The sequence below is a fragment of the Ascaphus truei genome, chromosome 1 (assembly GCF_040206685.1).
Source record: "Ascaphus truei isolate aAscTru1 chromosome 1, aAscTru1.hap1, whole genome shotgun sequence".
Lineage (NCBI taxonomy): Eukaryota > Metazoa > Chordata > Amphibia > Anura > Ascaphidae > Ascaphus > Ascaphus truei.
In genome coordinates, this window is record NC_134483.1 from 58,147,680 (window position 1) to 58,168,395 (window position 20,716).

A 20,716-nucleotide genomic window follows, 5' to 3' on the forward strand; every position below is an offset into this window, starting at 1 on the left:
GGAGTCAGGCAGACAAAGGTCATTAACCGGAAATCCAGCAGGGAGAGAACGGTCCAAATGGCAAAGGGGAAAGGTTCAGCAAGGAACAAGTGTACAAGGCAAGCAGTAACAAATAACCTGTTGCAGAAGTGAGGTAGAAAGGAAGTGCAGGGTTTAAATAGGCCCAACCATGAAGTGAGTCTGCAGGTCAACAGAGGTAAACCCTGTAAAACCGGAGGAATTAATCCTGGGAAAATGGATGAGCGAGGCCCCGAACGTCGTACACACAGTTGATACATGACATATAGTACATATAAGTATTGATGCAGAATAAACTAACTTAGATATAATCATACACCCACTTATAGACAGAGTACACTAACCTTCCCTGCAGACACACTCCTATACAGACAACCATGGGTGATTCATTCAGTCTCCATAGTCAACCCTAGATTTTGAGAGTTGTCTGGCCTGTGACACTTAGGGCCTTTTTCTATATCTGCCAAAGCTGCCAAACTGGTAATTTTAAGTTGAAATTCCCATTTGAAGTCAAGGGGTAATTTCCTCTGAAAATGACCTGATTGGCTACTTCAGTAGCTATAGAATAAGCCCCTTAGCCTGTCTGGAGCTGCAGGCCCACCTGATTCTAGAACCCATAACGTTTTTTTGCCAGTTACTCAGTTGGCGAGTTAAAGCCTGAACATGTGATAAGGCAAGGTAAAGAAAATAACTGGCCAGATATAGACCATGTTGACATTTTTTTTCTGGTCATCTGATTTCAAGCAAAATTGGACATGGGGCACAGTCTATGTGCCAAAATAAAGCCAATTAAACCAGTCTCAGATATATTGCTCTATTGATGATAAGAATAGACATAATAACAGCTAATTGTAATTAGATGTAGCTATAACGTTTAAACGTTTACTTACAAAAATACCTATTTTTATACTGATAACCGAAACCAGTAATAAACCAATCACTATATATTGTAATAAGCTGTGCAATACTGTATGTCTATCAGAGGTTCCGAATGTCTATTCCAGTCCATCAACTGTCATACACTATATAATACCCTGGTTTTGGATATTCAACTTTTTGTTCTGAGTAAAATTAGGGAGCACATTTTTTAATCCGAATAAAAGACAAACTAAAACCTGAGAGAGGCTCATACTCAGATATGTTTTGTTGTTTTTAGTAAATTTGGCAAACGTTTTAGCAAAAGATAAACATAACTTATTCTTTTTTAGAACCAAAACACAATTTTGTTTATTACCAAAACACCAGTTGAAGTGCCCAACCTTTAGTATTCTTATCATATAATTATGCGAATAATGTTGTAGTTTTGTGTGCCTTCCAAAGGAAGGACAGAGAGGGTATGCTCCCCATATTGGTTTGAAAATATGCTATCAGTTCTTGATCGACTTCATGAAGTCCACCTGTATTTGTTCTTTTCCTGGTGCATTGAAGTCACCACCTCCAGGTTGGGCTAGGGTAAATCAAGAGAGATCTGCGAAGACCTGCAGGGCATAGTTTTCATAGGTTAGATTTGCAGAACCTCTCACTGTTGCAAGGAAGGCCTCTTCAGTCTTGTAATGGTGAAACCGGATCACTACGTCTTGATGCCAGTCCGCAGCTGGGCGCTTAGGTTGTAGCATCAATCCAACATGAGATATGCTTCTAGTTGGGAAAAGTCAGGGAGCGCGATTCACCGGTGGAAACATGAAAAATAAAATATAACAAACAAAAAATAGTGCAACTCTGTGTGGAAAAGCGGATCAGCAGGACCCCGTGGCTCACTTAGATATAGATATATAACACAAAGCAATCACAAAATCAAAGGTTACTCCAAGGCAAATCTGCCCATATAAAGCGACAGAAACAGTTCTAAGATTCAAACAGATGGTGTATGGGGTATACAAGAACCGCAGCAGCGGTAGGCAGTAAAAACTTACAAGAAAGCCTTGTAAAAAAAGGCATGTACAGGACAGGCAGTATTCTGGCAGAGGGGATGCACCAAAGTGTGATGTCGCGATACCGTGGTGAACGCTGCGCTCAGCGAATCCTCCGGTCAGCGCGTCAGAGTACTTCCGGGTTCAGTCCCTCCAGACAAGAGTTACACGTGACCGCTCTTGTCCTCAGATGCTGCAACAGTCAATATGGCAGGGTGGTCTTCTCTCTACGCGTGGCAACTTCCGCGTTTCACACAAAGCTTCATCAGGAGAGCAAGATCACCTGGTATTGGCTGTCAGTCTCAAATAGCCCCAACCGTCCAATCCGCGGGCTTTTCTTATAATGCACTCAGGCTAATTAATCCAGTGACCCAATAAAATACATCGTTACAAACCATAAATAGAAAGGTACATATAATAATAGAAAAATACATATAACTTTAATCATACATCAAAAAACTCCTCCTACTATGTGTAATACCTAGAAAAAATGAAAAATAAATAAATATATAAAACACTCAATAGATACATCTAATACTAGCAGTGAGTGGGGCAAAAGATACTTCCCATACAGGGAAAAGGCCAGGAGGAGGGGCAACAGTACAGAAAACCATATGCCATTAGATAAAAATCTGTCCATATTAGGCGGTTTAAAAGATGAATAAATAAACTAAGTGACATATACTTTGTTTCAAATGTGTGAATACACCTTAAAAAAAACCTTAAAAAGTATAAAAATACAGCATGACAAGGTCTTGCATACAGAATGAGGTGGAAATAAAAAATCATAAAAAGGCAGCAATATCTATATCAATATTTAGGCCGTGAGGCTCGAGGGTCTTCAATTTGAAAATCCCAAAACTTTCTCTTTGGATGAGTTTTCTGTCTCTATTCCCCCCCCCCCCCCCTCCAATGTGGATCAACGCTTTCAATGGCCCTATATTTTAATCCTGCTGGATTCGCATCGTGTACTTTTAAGAAGTGTTTTGGTACACTATGTGTTGCTAATTTTTTCCTAATGTTCCCCCGATGCTCTAGGATACGAACTTTTAGGGGCCTTGGGCACTCCAATAGATAAACAACAAAACTAGTTGTACATGTTGCGAATGTATTCATTTTAAAACATTCCCCAGTTGAGTGAGATTTAAAATCTATTTTCTCTAAAAGGGCTGAATTGCAGGCCTTGCACGAAGTGCACTTAAAAAAACCTTTAGGTTTTTTCAGCCATCCCTCCTGTGTCTTTTTCTTAAAGGCACTAGGGGCTAGTTTGTTTTTAAGGGTGGGTGCCTTTTTAAAAATTACTTTAGGCCTATCACTAAGTGTTGCTCCTAGGATAGGATCTTCTTTCAGAATATGCCAATTTTAACCAATAATGTTTCTAATCTCTATTGCCTTTCTATTGCATCTGGTAATAAATGCAGTCTGATAATCAGTGGTGCAAGGAAAGTGAGCGCAAACCTTAAATACACATATATAGATAAAGAAAAACAAATGAATATCACCAAGAGGAGATGCAGCTGGTGTGAGAGATTTCGCAATCTCTCAAAGAAACTTCTGGGGGGAGGACACAAAGCGCAAAGAACTTCCTCTCCAAGGTGGAAATAACACAAGGAATCTCAAATGGGCAGCATATGTAAAGACAAAAGGAAAAGAAAATAGTGCAACACAATTTAATTATAACATATAAGCGAGCAAGGAGGCTACAACACACTCACATGCTCCAAGGTAAATAAAAGCAATTTAACCACTCTGGGTTCAGACGCTGTGTACAGGACTCCAAACAGCTGTTCCTCGCTCTTCACTTCCGTATTCGATCGGCGTCTGACGTCACGAACCAGTTCTCTCACTCTCCAACAGCAAGGGGAGGACCCTCTTGCTCCGTGAAGATCAGCACAGCGGAAGATATCCAAACACAGGAGCACTGAGGTAAGGTAGCTGGCAGCACAGCAAAGAGTCCGTCACAAGCACTGACTGCTAACACAAGGTCCTAGCGCATATAGAACCCTACGCGTTTCACCCAAGGTATGGAACCCCCTGAAGAAGTCCATACCTTGGATGAAACGCGTAGGGTTCGTGACGTCAGACGCCGATCAAATACGGAAGTGGAGAGCGAAGAACAGCTGTTTGGAGTCCTGTACACAGCGTCTGAACCCAGAGTGGTTAAATTGCTTTTATTTACCTTGGAGCATGTGAGTGTGTTGGAGCCTCCTTGCTCGCTTATATGTTATAATTAAATTGTGTTGCACTATTTTCTTTTCCTTTTGTCTTTACATATGCTGCCCATTTGAGATTCCTTGTGTTATTTCCACCTTGGAGAGGAAGTTCTTTGCGCTTTGTGTCCTCCCCCCTGATAATCAGTGGTACCTGTCCTTTTTGTTTTTGGTCGTAACAGAGATTCTCGATCAATGAGATTCGTTCTCTCTACTGCTTGAGTTACCACCTTAGGGTCATAGTTCCTCTCATAAAATTTCTTCTCCAGGATCTGTGCTTGAATTTGATAGTCACTGTTTTTACTACAATTCCTTTTTATCCTTTTCAATTGACCAAACGGGATATTACGAACCCACTGTGGATGATGGCAGCTAGATTTTAAAATATAATTGTTGGCATCAACTGTTTTAAAAAAGGTCCAAAGTATTAATCCTGTTATTCTCAATGAAAAGGACCAAGTCTAAAAATTCCACCTCCCTCTCGCTGAACTTACTCGTAAAGCGGAGGTTTAAGGTGTTGGCATTCAAAAAGTCTAAAAATAATAAAAGGTCTGTCTCAGTGCCCTTCCAGATAAAAAAGATATCATCTATATATCTCCGCCAGAGGAAAAGGGTCGCACCAAACGGGTTCTGGGACCAAACACATTGTGACTCCCAGACACCCATAAACAAATTTGCATAGCTTGGTGCGAACCTGGTCCCCATGGCGGTACAGCACTTCTGTAAATAAAAATCTCCATTAAAAGAAAAATAGTTATGCTTGAGAATAAAAGCTATGCTGGCTAATAAAAATTCAACTTGTTCTGTTTTTAATAGAGGATCATCCAATAAAACATCCCGTATTGCAGCCATCCCATCGGTGTGGTTAATGGATGTATATAATGATGTTACATCTGATGTCACCAGGACATAACCTTTCTCCCATTCGATAGTGCTTAGAATATCGAGGATCTGCATCATGTCTTTCAAATATGATCTAATCCCAATTACATATTTACCAAGAAATGCATCTATGTATTCAGATAAATTTTCGGTGATAGACCCAATCCCCGAAATAATGGGTCTCCCAGGGGGTTCTTTTAGGTCTTTATGGATTTTCGGGAGAAAATAAAAAACAGGTAATATGGGTTTTGGCCTATTTAAATATCCATATTCATCTTCATTAGGGCCATTGAAAGCGTTGATCCACATTGGAGGGGGGGAATAGAGACAGAAAACCCATCCAAAGAGAAAGTTTTGGGATTTTCAAATTGAAGATCCTCGAGCCTCACGGCCTAAATATTGATATAGATATTGCTGCCTTTTTATGATTTTTTATTTCCACCTCATTCTGTATGCAAGACCTTGTATTTTTATACTTTTTAAGGTGTTTTTAAGGTGTATTCACACATTTGAAACAAAGTATATGTCACTTAGTTTATTTCTTCATCTTTTAAACCGCCTAATATGGACAGATTTTTATCTAATGGCATATGGTTTTCTGTACTGTTGCCCCTCCTCCTGGCCTTTTCCCTGTATGGGAAGTATCTTTTGCCCCACTCACTGCTAGTATTAGATGTATCTATTGAGTTTTTATATATTTATTTTTCATTTTTTCTAGGTATTACACATAGTAGGAGGAGTTTTTTGATGTATGATTAAAGTTATATGTATTTTTCTATTATTATTTGTACCTTTCTATTTATGGTTTGTAACGATGTATTTAATTGGATCACTGGATTAATTAGCCTGAGTGCATTATAAGAAAAGCCCGCGGATTGGACGGTTGGGGCTATTTGAGACTTACAGCCAATACCAGGTGATCTTGCGCTCCTGATGAAGCTTTGTGTGAAACGCGGAAGTTGCCACGCGTAGAGAGAAGACCACCCTGCCGTATTGACTGTCGCAGCATCTGAGGACAAGAGCGGTCACGTGTAACTCTTGTCTGGAGGGACTGAACCCGGAAGTACTCTGATGCGCTGACCGGAGGATTCACTGAGCGCAGCGTTCACCACGGTATCGCGACATCACACTTTGGTGGATCCCCTCTGCCAGAATACTGCCTGTCCTGTACATGCCTTTTTTAACAAGGCTTTCTTGTAAGTTTTTACTGCCTACCGCTGCTGCGGTTCTTGTATACCCCAATACACCATCTGTTTGAATCTTTGAACTGTTTCTGTCGCTTTATATGGGCAGATTTGCCTTGGAGTAACCTTTGATTTTGTGATTGCTTTGTGTTATATATCTATATCTAAGTGAGCCACGGGTCCTGCTGATCCGCTTTTCCACACAGAGTTGCACTATTTTTTGTTTGTTATATTTTATTTTTCATGTTTCCACCGGTGAATCGCGCTCCCTGACTTTTCCCAACTATCAGCATACCCCAAGGATCTACTAGAAGGATCCGGTGAAGGTTGAGCTGCAATTCATTCACCATTTGTATAAAGCCTTATTCATTTATTTATTTATTTATTTATTTTGAGTTTATTATTGCATTAGAGTGTTTTGATTCGTATACCTGCGGGAGCGCCTGGTGAATTTTTGTTTCTATATGAGGTATGCTTCTGTCTGACCTGAGAGGGCTGATGTGAGCCATTTAGATACATAGGAGATGAGGTTGAAAAAGACGTACGTCCATCAAGTTCAACCTATGCTAAATTTAGACAACAGATACTTTATTCTATATCTATACTTACTTATTGATCCAGAGTAAGGCAAACAAAAAAACCCCATTAAGGGGAAAAATTAATTCCTTCCTGACTCCAAGAATTGGCAATCGGATTAATCCCTGGATCAATATCCTTCCCAGGTATACTTTTTTGGTATATCCCTGTATACCTTTCCCATCTAAAAAGATGTCCAACCTTTTTTTGAACAAATCTATTGTATCTGCCATCACAGTCTCCATGGGTAATGAATTCCACATTTTAACTGCCCTTACTGTAAAGAACCCTTTCCTTTGTTGCTGGTGAAATTTCCTTTCCTCCAACCTTAAGGGATGACCCCGAGTCCTTTGTACTGCCCGTGGGATGAATAGTTCTTTTGAAAGCTCCTTGTATTGTCCCTGAATATATTTGTATATAGATATCATATCCCCTCTTAGACGCCTCAATTCTAATGTAAATAAATCTAATTTAGCTAGCCTCTCCTCATAAGTTAGAATGTCCATCCCCTTAATTAATTTGGTGGCTCTTCTCTGCACTCTCTCTAGTTCCATAATGTCTTTTCTTAGGATTGGTGCCCAAAATTGTACTCCATATTCAAGGTGTGGTCTTACTAATGCTTTGTAAAGGGGCATAATTATGTTTACTTCCCTTCCATCCATTGCCCGTTTGATACAAGATAAGATCTTGTTTGTCTTTGCAGCTACAGCATGACATTGGGCACTATTGTTAAGCCTGCTGTCTACAAGCACTCCTTAATCCTTCTCCATCAAGGATTCCCGCAATATATCTCCATTTAATTTATAAGTCGCCTTTTTATTCTTGCATCCCAAATGCATAACCTTACATTTATCTGTATTTAACCTCATTTGCCATTTACCTGCTACGTTTCCAGTCTCTCCAAGTCCTTCTGAAGAGAAATTACATCCTACTCTGATTCTATTACCTTACACAATTTAGTATCATCAGCAAAGATGGAGACTTTGCTCTTGATCCCAACCTCAAGGTCATTAATAAACAAGTTAAAAAGCAGGGGTCCCAGTACCGATCCTTGAGGTACTCCCTTCACGACTTTAGCCCAACCTGAAAAAGTTCCATTTATGACAACCCTCTGTTGTCTGTCCTTTAACCAGTTTTCAATCCAGGTGCATATATTATTACTGAGTCCAATTTTCTTTATTTTGTACACCAACCTCTTGTGTGAAACCGTATCAAAAGCCTTTGCAAAATCTAAGTAGACCACATCAACAGCATTACCCTGGTCTAAATTCCTACTTACCTCCTCAAAGAAACAAATAAGGTTAGTTTGGCAAGATCTATCCTTCATAAATCCATGCTGACTATTACTAATAATTTTATTTTCCATTAGGTATTCCTGAATATTATCCCATATTAAACCTTCAAGTAGTTTACTTACTATTGAATTCAGGCTTACAGGTCTGTAATTCCCTGGGTGTGATCTAGCTCCCTTTTTAAATATAGGCACCACATCTGCTTTACGCCAATCTTGTGGTACTGAGCCTGTGGAAATGGAGTCCTTGAATATTAAATATAATGGTTTTGCTATTACTAAGCTTAACTCCTAGAGAACTCTTGGATGTATGCCATCGGGGCCAGGTGCCTTATTTACTTCAATTTTTTCAAGTCGCTTATGAACTTCTTCCTCAGTTAACCAATTGTTCATTAATATGGAGGTTGTGGCTTCCTCCTGTGGCGCTACTATTGAACTTGATTCTTCCCTGGTAAACACAGAGGCAAAGAATTTGTTTAATACCTCTGCTTTTTCCTTATCTCCAACAATCTGCCTACCCATCTCACACTGAAAGGGTCCTATATTTTCTTTTCTCTTTTTTTGTTATTAAGGTACTTAAATAACTTTTTAGGGTTGATCTTACTTTCTATTGCAATCCTTTTTTCATTATCCATTTTTGCTAATTTAATTGCCCTTTTGCTATTATTGTTACATTCCTTATAATTCTGAAAAGATGTCTCTGTCACCTCTGATTTAAAGAAACTAAACGCCTTCCTCTTCTTGTCCATTTCCTCCCCTACCTGTTTATTTAGCCACATTGGTTTTGACTTATTTCTTTTATACTTATTACCCAAGGGTTTACACTGATAAGTGTGCATTTCTAACAATGTTTTAAAGACTGCCCATTTATCTCCTACATTTTTCCCTGCAAAAACATCATCCCATTGTATTACTACTAGATTAGACCTAAATTTATTAAAATCTGCCTTTCTAAAGTTTAAATTCTTTGTTAAACCCAAGTAATCTGTTTTTTGATAATTTATTTCAAATGAGACCATGTTATGATCACTGTTACCCAAATGTTCCAGGACTTGAATATTTGTTATTACTTCTACATTGTTTGATATGACCAAATCCAGTTCCTCAATAATTTGGGTCATATAATTATCTTTAAGCACCCCCAAAAACCTGTTTCCTTTTGTTGTAACGCTAATCTCATTGCCCCAGTCTATGTCTGGATAATTAAAATCCCCCATTATGCAAACATGACCCAGTTTTGATGCCTTCTCCATTTGCAAAAGTATTTTAGCTTCCTCAATCTCACAGATATTTGATGGTTTATAGCATATTCCCACAAACATTTTCTTTATACTTTTACCTCTACTGCTAATTTCTATCCACAAGGTCTCTACATTTTCATCATTCCTTTCATAGACATCATCCCTTATAATAGGTTTTAGATCTGGTTTAACATATAGACATACTCCACCTCCCCTTCTATTTGTTCGATCCTTCCGAAAAAGAGAATAACCCTCTAAATTAACTGTCCAGTCATGAGTTTCATCCCACCATGTTTCAGTAATGCCTATGATATTATACTGCTCCCTTGTAGCTATTAATTCAAGCTCTCCATTTTATCTGTGAGGCTTCTTGCATTAGCAAGCATGCATTTAAGTTTTTTTTCAGCCTGTACTATTATCTTATCTGCTCCTTCTTTTCTGCTCCCACTTGGTTTAGTCTTTAGAAGTATTCTAGAATTATCTCTATTTACTATGGGTTTCTCACTACTTGTCAAACTTGCACTTGCCCCCATTCTACCTCCATACCACCGTGTATCCTCATCTATTCCATTTAGTTAATTATCTGTTTCATTCCCCTCCCCCCCTCCATCCTAGTTTAAAATCTCCTCCAACCTTTTTAGCATTCTCTCCCCTAGCACAGAAGATCCCTCTTCATTGAGGTGCAAACCGTCCCTAGAATATAGATGGCACCTCTCAGAAAAGGAGTCCCAGTGCTCTAAAAACCCAAACCCCTCCTTCGTACACCACTTTCTTAGCCATGCATGAACCTCCCTGATCTCTGACTGTCTCCCTGCAGTAGCGCATGGCACTGGTAGTATTTTAGAAAATACTACCTTGGAGGTCCTTGCCTTAAGCTTTTGGCCTAGATCCCTGTAATCATTTTTTAGGACCCTCCATCTTTCTCTAACTTTGTCATTGGTGCCAACATGTGAAGAAAAAAAATGTGAACTAGCGCTAAAGTGTAATACACAGTGTGATATTAAAAAACTTATAATAAAGGATGGCTGCCCGGTGATACTGCCAGTACTAACAGAATAAACCAAAATAAAGAAAAACCTGGCGCCAAATAGTCAGTGGAATGTCCTGTACTCCTCAAGGGATCCGCACACTTGCTCGACAGACCATGCAAAGAAAAGAACACAAACAAACAAAAATCATAGCGCAACACTGTAGGGTAAGCAGTACTGCACTAATACACACAAACAGTTAAGAATCCTAGCGATTATTAAAATAATTATTTATTAAAAAGAACTATGCCAAGACCGACAATGGCAAATACAAGGAACCGCAGGTCATCCGGAGCACAAAAATTGGAGCCCTACTTACATACAGCAAGGTTTAAGCTCGCATGGTAGGAACAAGTCCTAGGTAGAGATGATCTACCTGGCAGGTGATGCCTCTGCTCCACTGCGGCTCAGACACCAGTCAGTCCTTACGATGGTAACCGGAACAGCTCCGGCCGTGGGGGCTGGTGTGCGGGGTCCACAGCTCTGCACCGCGTGTAGACACACGCCTCACTTCCTCCTACGGAGCAACAGGAAGTCTCTGCGCGCCCGCGCGCGATAGTGCCCGTTGCCTTAAAGGAACAGCTGGCAGGCTGAAGGGAAAGTTGGGCTCCAAGGCCAAATGTCCTTAAACGTCCAAAGTCAGTCAAATAGTGGCTGTGCCACTAGCCCTACGCGTTTCGTAGATGTCACTCTACTTCCTCAGGGGCTCTGTAGTTTAAAAAGCGCTCTGAGAGTCCTTCTATGACTCTCAGAGCGCTTTTTAAACTACAGAGCCCCTGAGGAAGTAGAGTGACATCTACGAAACGCGTAGGGCTAGTGGCACAGCCACTATTTGACTGACTTTGGACGTTTAAGGACATTTGGCCTTGGAGCCCAACTTTCCCTTCAGCCTGCCAGCTGTTCCTTTAAGGCAACGGGCACTATCGCGCGCGGGCGCGCAGAGACTTCCTGTTGCTCCGTAGGAGGAAGTGAGGCGTGTGTCTACACGCGGTGCAGAGCTGTGGACCCCGCACACCAGCCCCCACGGCCGGAGCTGTTCCGGTTACCATCGTAAGGACTGACTGGTGTCTGAGCCGCAGTGGAGCAGAGGCATCACCTGCCAGGGAGATCATCTCTACCTAGGACTTGTTCCTACCATGCGAGCTTAAACCTTGCTGTATGTAAGTAGGGCTCCAATTTTTGTGCTCCGGATGACCTGCGGTTCCTTGTATTTGCCATTGTCGGTCTTGGCATAGTTCTTTTTAATAAATAATTATTTTAATAATCGCTAAGATTCTTAACTGTTTGTGTGTATTAGTGCAGTACTGCTTACCCTACAGTGTTGCGCTATGATTTTTGTTTGTTTGTGTTCTTTTCTTTGCATGGTCTGTCGAGCAAGTGTGCGGATCCCTTGAGGAGTACAGGACATTCCACTGACTATTTGGCGCCAGGTTTTTCTTTATTTTGGTGCCAACATGTACCAAGACCGCTGGGTCAATCCCAGCCCCCCCCCCAACAATCTGTCTACCCGATCCGCAATGTGCCAAACCCGAGCACCCGGGAGACAACAAACTGTTCGGTTCATGCGGTCCCGGCAACAGATTGCCCTATCTACCTTCCTAATAATGGAGTCCCCTACCACCACAATCTTTCTTTGCATCTGAGCATCCTGAGTCCCCACTGTGCTGGAGGAACTATTCCCCTGGCTGCTAGAGGAATTAGTCTCCCAAAGCCTTGCCATTTCTGCCCCAACATTCCCAATATCTTCTCTCAACATGGCAAATCTATTGGGATATGTCAGCTCAGAAACGACCTACCTCTCCATATTGCCCCTGCTTCCCCTTTTAACTGTCACGCAGCTACCTACCTGCTCCTCACTAACAGCGCCACCATCTGCACCACTAGTCGAAGCAAGGGCCTGCTCAGTGAGCTCTAATTCCCTTTCAAGATTGCCAATGTCCTTCAACATTGCAAGTTGCCTCTTCAGATCAGCATCTCTAATTCTAAAGAGACCACCTGCTCACACTTCTCACAGCGGTATGCTCCTTGGAACAGCTGCTCCAAGTGCACATACATGTGGCAAGATGTGCATTGAGTGGCATTTTCAATCCTGCTCATTCTAGCAACTATAAAGTTTAGAAGTACTAACAGTAAACTGTACTTCAATAAACTATACCTTGTTTAACCGCTTCCTTGTTCAAACTGCTTCTGGTTCTAACTGCACACACTTTAACCAACCAGCACTTCAATCAACCACACAGATCAATCAGTACACGCAAGCTCAGGATTCGTTAGAGCCTCTGTTTAAATAGGGACACCCACCAGGTTTGTTAGGTTATCAATTAACTAACCCCACCCACTGCAGGTGTGTTAGGCCAGCCAATTAACCAACCACACCCACTCTGCCTCAGGCAGGAGAAAGGGGAAAAAAAAGTTACAGGCTTCAAATTACAGCACACTTTAAAATTAGATTAACCCACTGCACACTCCCCCAAAACAGCCACCCTGCTAGTATGCCCAGTACTTCCCTTTCCTTCTGGTTCTAACTGCACACACTTTAACCAACCAGCACTTCAATCAACCACACAGATCAATCAGTACACGCAGAAATGTCTGTGACCGCTTCAGGGATTCCTCGAATCCTAAGATTGTTGCTTATGTCCCTGTTCTCTGTGTTCTCCTGTCGTTCCAGTATGTCATGACTTCAGGTGCAGTTAGGACCTCATTGGCCAGAACAGCAGGGGGCAGGCAAGGTATATTCTGGTTTACAGGCAATGGTCCAGGGTCCAGCAGATGGCAAGAATCATAGTCGGGGTCAGAAGCAGGGGTCCAAGGCAGGTTGTAAGAATCGTAGTCGGGGTCAAAGGCAGGAGTCCAAGACAGGCGACAAGAATCATAGTCGTGTTACAGGCAAGGTCAGCAGCAGGGAATCTACAGGGACAGAGACTATGGCAGGGGCAGGGCAAGGAACAGAATGGGACAAGCCTTGTGCAGGCAAGGGCCTTTATTGAAACAGCAGCACATCCGGTGGACAGACAAAGGAACTGTGGCAGGAAGCAGGACGTCCAGGAAGACCCTGACACAGTACATTAGTGGCTTGGGCCTTCACTGTGTTGAGTCCCGGGCTGTCCTCTTTTTCAGCGATCGTCTTGCCTAGGGTCATCTCCAACGAGTCGGTCCTTTCTCCAAGATAGGATCGCTCTTGTTTTAAGGCTTGCTCAATTTCATCATGGAGCAGCAGTTTGATGTTGCCGAGGAGATTCTCAATGTCTCGTTTTGTAGAGTGTTGACTCCTGGGTTTGATTTCCTATTCAAAGTCTGAGGGCGCACGGTGGTGGGGGCCCTGCAGGGGTGAAACGGCGGAAGAACTCATATTTCTTGAAAAACTCTGCTAATTCATCTTGGGATTTTATTTTTTATTTTTGGTGCCATTGAGATGACAGGTATTGGGTAGGTCATGCACTTTTGGCCAGAGGCCACTTCAGATAGGGCATAATGCTTATATTATTGCCCGAGTAACCACTGAGTTCATCTCCTAGGCTGCCATCTTCTCACGCATGGCGCATGTGCCTCCCTGCATTTATTTTTAACATCTAATAACATGAACTGTAATGGATGCATGTGCTCAATTTTGAGTTACCTAATTAAAGCAGATGCATGTCAACCTGAAATTTATTGTCAAGAGAAAAATAAAAATCATACATGTAAACCTAATAATTAGTGTTAGACTCTTTCACTGGTATTTGGGTTTTGGTTGTAATATTATTTTGTCTTTTAGTTCTAAATATTTTTTGCGTGTTTGGTTTTGCTGGAACTCGGTTTGTGTTATAAATAATTATAAAGAAAAAAAAATCAAAATAACAAACTTCGAATGATTGGGCAAAAATTCACGTGTTTTTCATTTGTGAATTCAAAAGTTTGCCCAGTTTATTTATTTAAAATAACAAATAAATGCACAAAGAAAAATTAGAAGATGAGGCTCTCTCATGTTTTTGCTCGTATTGTGTTTGCATTTGAAAATGTGTTCCCAAGCATGACTCGGGCATCCGAACGAACTTTGAGGGTCAAATTTCTAACTTGCTAACCTGCCAATTTTTAATGTATACATTATGTTAAGTATACATTTGAGGAGTACAATTCATCTGCTTTATCTTTTGCATACATTTAAATGGCAGATTAGCAATAGAATTTTTTCTACAATAGTTTTTTGTTGTTGATTTTAACAGTAATATTTTCTGGTTAATTGCAGCACCTGCAGTGACGCCAAAACCAGCTGAACGTAAATGCCAACCATGGGAAAAACTCCAGAATTCTATATGTTCCTGTAAAATGCCTCCTGAGTGCGGGTAATGTAATGTTTGCTTTACTATGACTGATGGGTGTTTTTAATGTGGGTTCCATTAAGTGGAGATGCAGATTTTCAGTGAAGGGACCCAGGAGAGAACATCACATTATTTTACATATGCAATTAAGGTATTAGTAAAATGTATTTATTAGCTACCAACAGTTAAACAATAGTTCTTACCAAATATACAGTAGACTGTGTATTAATGTGCTGAAATAGGTGGCAAAGATGTAATATCTGGCCACTGATATCTCTGCACATCCAGCTTGGGCTAGGGTTGCTAGTAGTCCAGTCTATTTGTGGAAGAAATCTACTCACATTTATATACTACACACAATCGTGTGCAAATGTGTTTATTATGTGAACACTTCAATAACTTTTCTTAATTGAGCATACAAAGATAAAGCTAGAATTTTCCAGGTAGATACAGTCTGCAGATATGTCCCCAATGCATAAATTCCTATGGAACATATTGCATCACATTTAACCCTGGAAGGGCGAATGTGCCTGTTCCATTTATTTGTGCGATAACATTTTTTTCCACATATTCAGAATATGCACAAGCCCTCGAAAGCGACTCCAATTGACTTGGCCACCGGAGCTTTTCTTTTTTGCCACAAAAAATCCATCTCTTTCTAATGCTAACTTGTGTCCAAAAGAAAATAAATACAGATCTATTACTAGGCAGTGTATGTAGAAATATGAATGTTTTAAGAGGTCTTCTGGATATGCCAATGCAGTGTTTTTCAACCCTTTCTTTGGGACACTCCAGCCTGACTACATTTTAGTAATGATCAATATATTACCAATCACACATTTGCACCTGCCAGTTCCTCTGGTCCGCGGATCAGTCTGAAAGGCCAGTCCGCCATTTTGGAGTTGTATTTTTCTTAGAGACAGAAATCCGAAATCCGGTGCAGGATTGTTACAAATTGGGAACGGGGGAGAGACTTTCAATTTAGTAGTATCTCCAGATATCTATCTACATACATATATATATATCCCCCAGACCTCCCTCCAAATTAGGAAGACATGCATCTGCTGTAAAAGATGCACACCTGAGGTACCCGGCTGAGAGATAAGCAAAGTATATTTAAATGATAGGTTATGAAAACTATATTTAAATGAGTCCCATCCTACACTTCCTAAAATTATTTGCTTACCAACTATATAGAGTTGACAAGCCTAAGACACCTAGTGACTGGAATGGTGTACTGGTGTCAGAGCCAACAGGACTAGAACCCACAATTTGTGCTTTCCTAGGTCACAGCTATGGAAAGCTGTGTGAGCAAACCAGCTAATGTCTAGCATTGTACCACTGTCTAGTATTAGCATACCTCCAAGGGATATATATTTTGTTGATTGTAAACTTGTAAAGACTTCAAGCACAAAATAATATGTACTGAAGGCTGAGTTACTGAGACCAGGTGAGATTAAATAAAACACAGGTTTACTGCCACGCACAAGTAAAAAGAGGTAAAGCACAGCACATAAAGCAGATGCAGAGAGAAAGTAATATAACAAAGGGACCTGGTGACAGAGTGGGCCCTATCTGCTAAGTAGTGTTCTTCCATAAGGCCTTTGGTCCTGGAATGCATTACAGCCTATTCAAATAAATGGATTGTAAGGTGTCTTCCCACACCAGAAGGTGTCCAATGGCAGACAACTGCTTATTAGATATGCTTCTCTATCCCAGAATAGGGTAAAGTGCTTTGTACAGGTATGAGCACTCAACGGGAAGTAGAGCTCAAAACTAAGTATACTGTGACAGTGGTGTTAGCCATCAGCTGTTTAGCTCACACTACTAGAGCTGTTGTCTTGAATAATAGAGGTTGTGTGGGTTCAACTTCTAATCCAGTTGTCTGACACCATAGCCAATTCCTCATATATGGCTTAAACTTGTCAATCCAATAACACTTTGTGCACTTTGGGAAGCCAGCAGAATAACTTCCTGCAGTTGTAGAGTTTTTTTTAAATTTATTTTAAAATAAAATATTTCACTTCAGCATGTGTCTGACACACTGGCATTTGGCACAGTGGATATCTTTGTCCCTGTTTTGTTATACCGTAGACACTGTGCATAACCGACATGTAGCACCAAAATGAGTGCATATACAGTACATGTAGTATCTCCCTTCCCCTGGCTTCCTTTAAATCAGACCACTTGCAGGATGACAGTTTAATGATCTTTCTGGAGGACACCTGAGACACCTGTGAGATATGCTAATAGTTCGATTAGTGGTTGTGGGTTCTAGTACTGTTGGGTCTGACACCAATACATCATTCTAATCATTAGATCGCTGCCTTACGCTTATTATCTCTATGTAGTTGGGATGGGACTCATTTAAATACACTTTGCATAGTGATTAGCATATCACCCAGCCATGTACCACAGGTGTGCTCCTTTTTCAGCACAGGCAAATCTCCCTAAGTTATTTGGAGGGAGGTTTGAGGGGATATACTGTATATACAACTGGTGACACTACTAAATTGAAAGTCTCTCGCTTCCCCTTTCCCCCATGTTTGCGTGATTTTGCATTGCCTTATGTGTCTATAATGTTTTCTGTTCAGTTGAACAATGATCTTGGAATGTAATGGTTACCTAAACAACACAGCATTTAGTTGCATACCAAGTACAATTAGAAGCTTTGTGAGATATATAGAAATAAAACTACACCAAAAGCAAATACTAGACAAAGACATCTTTACACAGCTCACCTAGACATTCTATGTTGGGTAGAGATCACAGACCTTACAAATACCCCTCAGAATTCATATGCAGGTATCTGAGTCTACTTGATGGAAGCACTGGTTTCCGAAGTATAATAATGATGCTTTCTTTAATATGTAGGTCCTCGTTTGCGGTTTGTGCCATCGATGGAAGAAATAACAAAAATGTTCTTCTTACTGTCTGTAAGATGCATGCTCTTGCATGTCTAGGAAGAAAATATACTCTGACACAAGATGCAAACTGTGAATTTCCTGCAGCCACAGAAAGATCATGTGGCTTATGCCATTTGTGGGAAGTTTGTGCAGGTAATTAATCCCCAAGTATCTAAAGATAAACAATGTTTGCCTTGGTTATTGTTTAAATAATAGATCTTTGTTCCAGTTGTGAGGTGTACAGTAAGAAAAGTTAAAGAAAAAGACTATCTTCCGGAGACTCTCACAGCCACCATCAGTCTAAGTTGTTCCAAAACTAAAGCTGTCTCGCATTTTAATCTTGTCTGTAATTATTACATACGATCATAACATATTGTCTTTAACTGTTCCTGAAATGTCTTTAAATATAATGTACAACCCTGTTCATTTAATGTTACCATGTATTGTTATCATAACTCTGTGCCCAGGACATACTTGAAATCTAGTGGTAACTCTCAGTGTATTACTTCCTGGTAAAACATTTTATAAATAAATAGTATATTAATATGTTGCCATATTTATATTTGTAATTTTAAATGTCATCAAGAATAAATGAGTACATAATGAAATGGCAAGAATATCCCATAAATACATTAGAAGATGAGTAAGAAATACAATTTCAAAACAGTCTGTTAAAAAATGTTTTTTTTTATTATCACTTTTCTAAGGAACTATAATTCTATAGTTAATATTATTTTGTCCTAAGAAAAAATATTAAGAAAATGCTCCCATTACTGAGTCTATGCTGTTCCATTAGTCTAGTCAAAGATAACAATTAATTACCCTCCTTTCCCCTCCTGAATATACCATAACCCTCTTCTGAAGCTCTTTCTTCTATACAAGTATTGTTATAATTACCACTGAGACTAATTTGCTGCAACACCCCCTCTTTAAGAATGTAAGCGCTGTCATAGTCTATAGACATACAGGTACACCTTTTATTAATGCAGCTTATACCGTGCCTGTGATGTTTTAATTCGGACATCCCTCACCTTGAGGGGAGAGTTCCCTTTTGACAAGATATCTGGCATTAAGTAGCATTGAGCCCAGCATGGCCCAGATTGTAAATCTCATTGTCTGGTGACATATAAATCCTCGCTAGACGTCCTTCTGTTATACAGTACACAGGGTGGGGACTTGATGTTGGTGCGATAAATGAGTGGGAAAACCAAGAAATATAATGATGTGTATGGATCCTAATACTGAAGCTAGCCAATGGCATAACTTTAAGTATTGAGGGGGAGATTCACTAAAAGATATCGCATCTCAATCCAGTGGTTACGGCAGTTCATATCAATTACAGTATTCATGGGATCACACTGCGATATAACAGGGTTTATTGAATCTTAGCCCATGTCTTTTCTTTAGATGTGTTGATCCCACACTATCTGACATTCATGTCAATAGCAGATAATGCAAGATCAAGCTCCAATACCACTAATCAGAGCCTATATTCTTTTGCAGGTGACTCCTTTGAACAGACATGGGCACATTGTAAAAAGTGACGCAGAAATAAACATGCAATCACTATCAAGACTTGAAAATAAAATGTTTTTATATTTTTGCCTTAAATAAAAACAAGAGGAGAGTTGCATAATAAATGATACTGTCATGTTGAAATGAATAACACAAAGTGCAACGTAATGACAACTTGCACAAGTAGCAAACAATCCGGTAAAGATTTTGGTTAATAAAAAAAGACATTTGGTTAAATGCCCATTAAAGCTCCTTTAATTTGAACTCAATTCCCACAACAGAAAAAAAAAATCAAAGCTATTGATTTATATTATTCAATTTGTCTTCCACTAGTATTTACTGTTTATGGTTTTGTCCATTATGCTAACACATCGTTTTCCTCTCTATATAGAGAAAACGAATACATGTGCCTGCAGGGAAGCGAAAGCTTGTGGAGATGGAGGAATCAGCATTTGTGTCCAAGTGAATGGCAACATTAGAAAGCAAACCATGACTGAATGTGAAGCTGGTATCCTCAAGTGCCAAAGGGAGAATGTCACAATCGTCAGCATAAGTCCTTGTGAAGTATAGAGGAAATGCAGTATTTTATGCTTCAGTTATCCTACTGCTATAGAACACGTCAAAGAAACTCAACATTTCTGCAGTTCAGATATTCCTTCATGCTTACAAATGTCTTTGATTTATTACATTTTTGTGTACAAATTTGTTTTTAAGATTCAATTCGTAAAAGTCATGTTTTTTAGTATTTTGTAAGTAAGTTAGCATTAGCATTACGTTAAAAAAAAAAACCTGTCCAGGAATTTTCACTGCGTCTTGATCCATCAAAAAGAGCAAGAAAAACATAACGTGCTTTGATTAGGTCTGATAAAGTACATGCATGAGTCCTAATTAAAAAAGAGTGAACCTTTAATGTGATGGAGTGGAATTATACCCTTTAACATGGTAATTTAATTCCAGCTTTATGTTATTAAAGGAAGCATACAGTATGTGAAGTACTAAGCTTGTCAACAAGCTTTAAGCATTTAAAGGTCAAAGCAGCAAGGAGCTGGGAACAATTATGCTGATGGTAGAAAATGATAAGATTCAAGTCTTTCCCACCTCTTAACAACAAGCCTGCTTTGTTCTGAGCTTAAGCATTCAAATTAACCCTCAACTCTGCTCTTTGGGTTCTATTTATACTTGGTTGCAATTGAAGGTTATGTCGAGCAAAAATAATCGAAATTAATCCTTGGCTGTTTCAAGAGATTTGCAGAATTTGTATTTTGAAAAGACAGGTGTTTACCGTAATAAGCTTCATAATAAACATTATTTGTAAGTTATATACATGGATATTTAACCTGACACCGCTTTTCCTGAGTCACATAAATGAACAACTTACTTTTCTTTATTCTTATATGATAACTAATTTTTGGAAGCTATTCTTGTCTCTGTTATTGGTTCTTTGTCAATATACCTACAGTCCCTTCCTCATTTTAAAATGTAAGACCACTTAAGAGTTTCGTGCTTTATATGCTTTGTTCATTTAGCATCCTAAATGTGCGTTTAGGAAAGGCACATTTTTGATCTTCCTTGCAAATATGAGTTTTGGGCAGTAAATCTTAAATTGTTTATTCACATGCTTATACTAAAGCACCTCCAGATGCAACAATCTGTG

The 20,716-nt window shown here is 39.7% G+C and overlaps 1 protein-coding gene across 1 annotated transcript in view; it reads left to right on the forward strand.

Annotated features, from left to right (window-relative positions):
* C7 (complement C7) overlaps nucleotides 1-20,449 on the forward strand; it is a 101,134-nt gene extending 80,685 nt beyond the window's left edge. The window contains exons 16-18 of the mRNA XM_075588656.1: nucleotides 14,569-14,665; nucleotides 17,516-17,700; nucleotides 19,454-20,449. Of these exons, the coding sequence (XP_075444771.1) occupies nucleotides 14,569-14,665; nucleotides 17,516-17,700; nucleotides 19,454-19,632 (461 nt within the window). The 3' untranslated portion in view covers nucleotides 19,633-20,449. The remainder of the gene's footprint in view (nucleotides 1-14,568; nucleotides 14,666-17,515; nucleotides 17,701-19,453) is intronic.
* The last annotated feature ends 267 nt before the right edge of the window (nucleotides 20,450-20,716 follow it).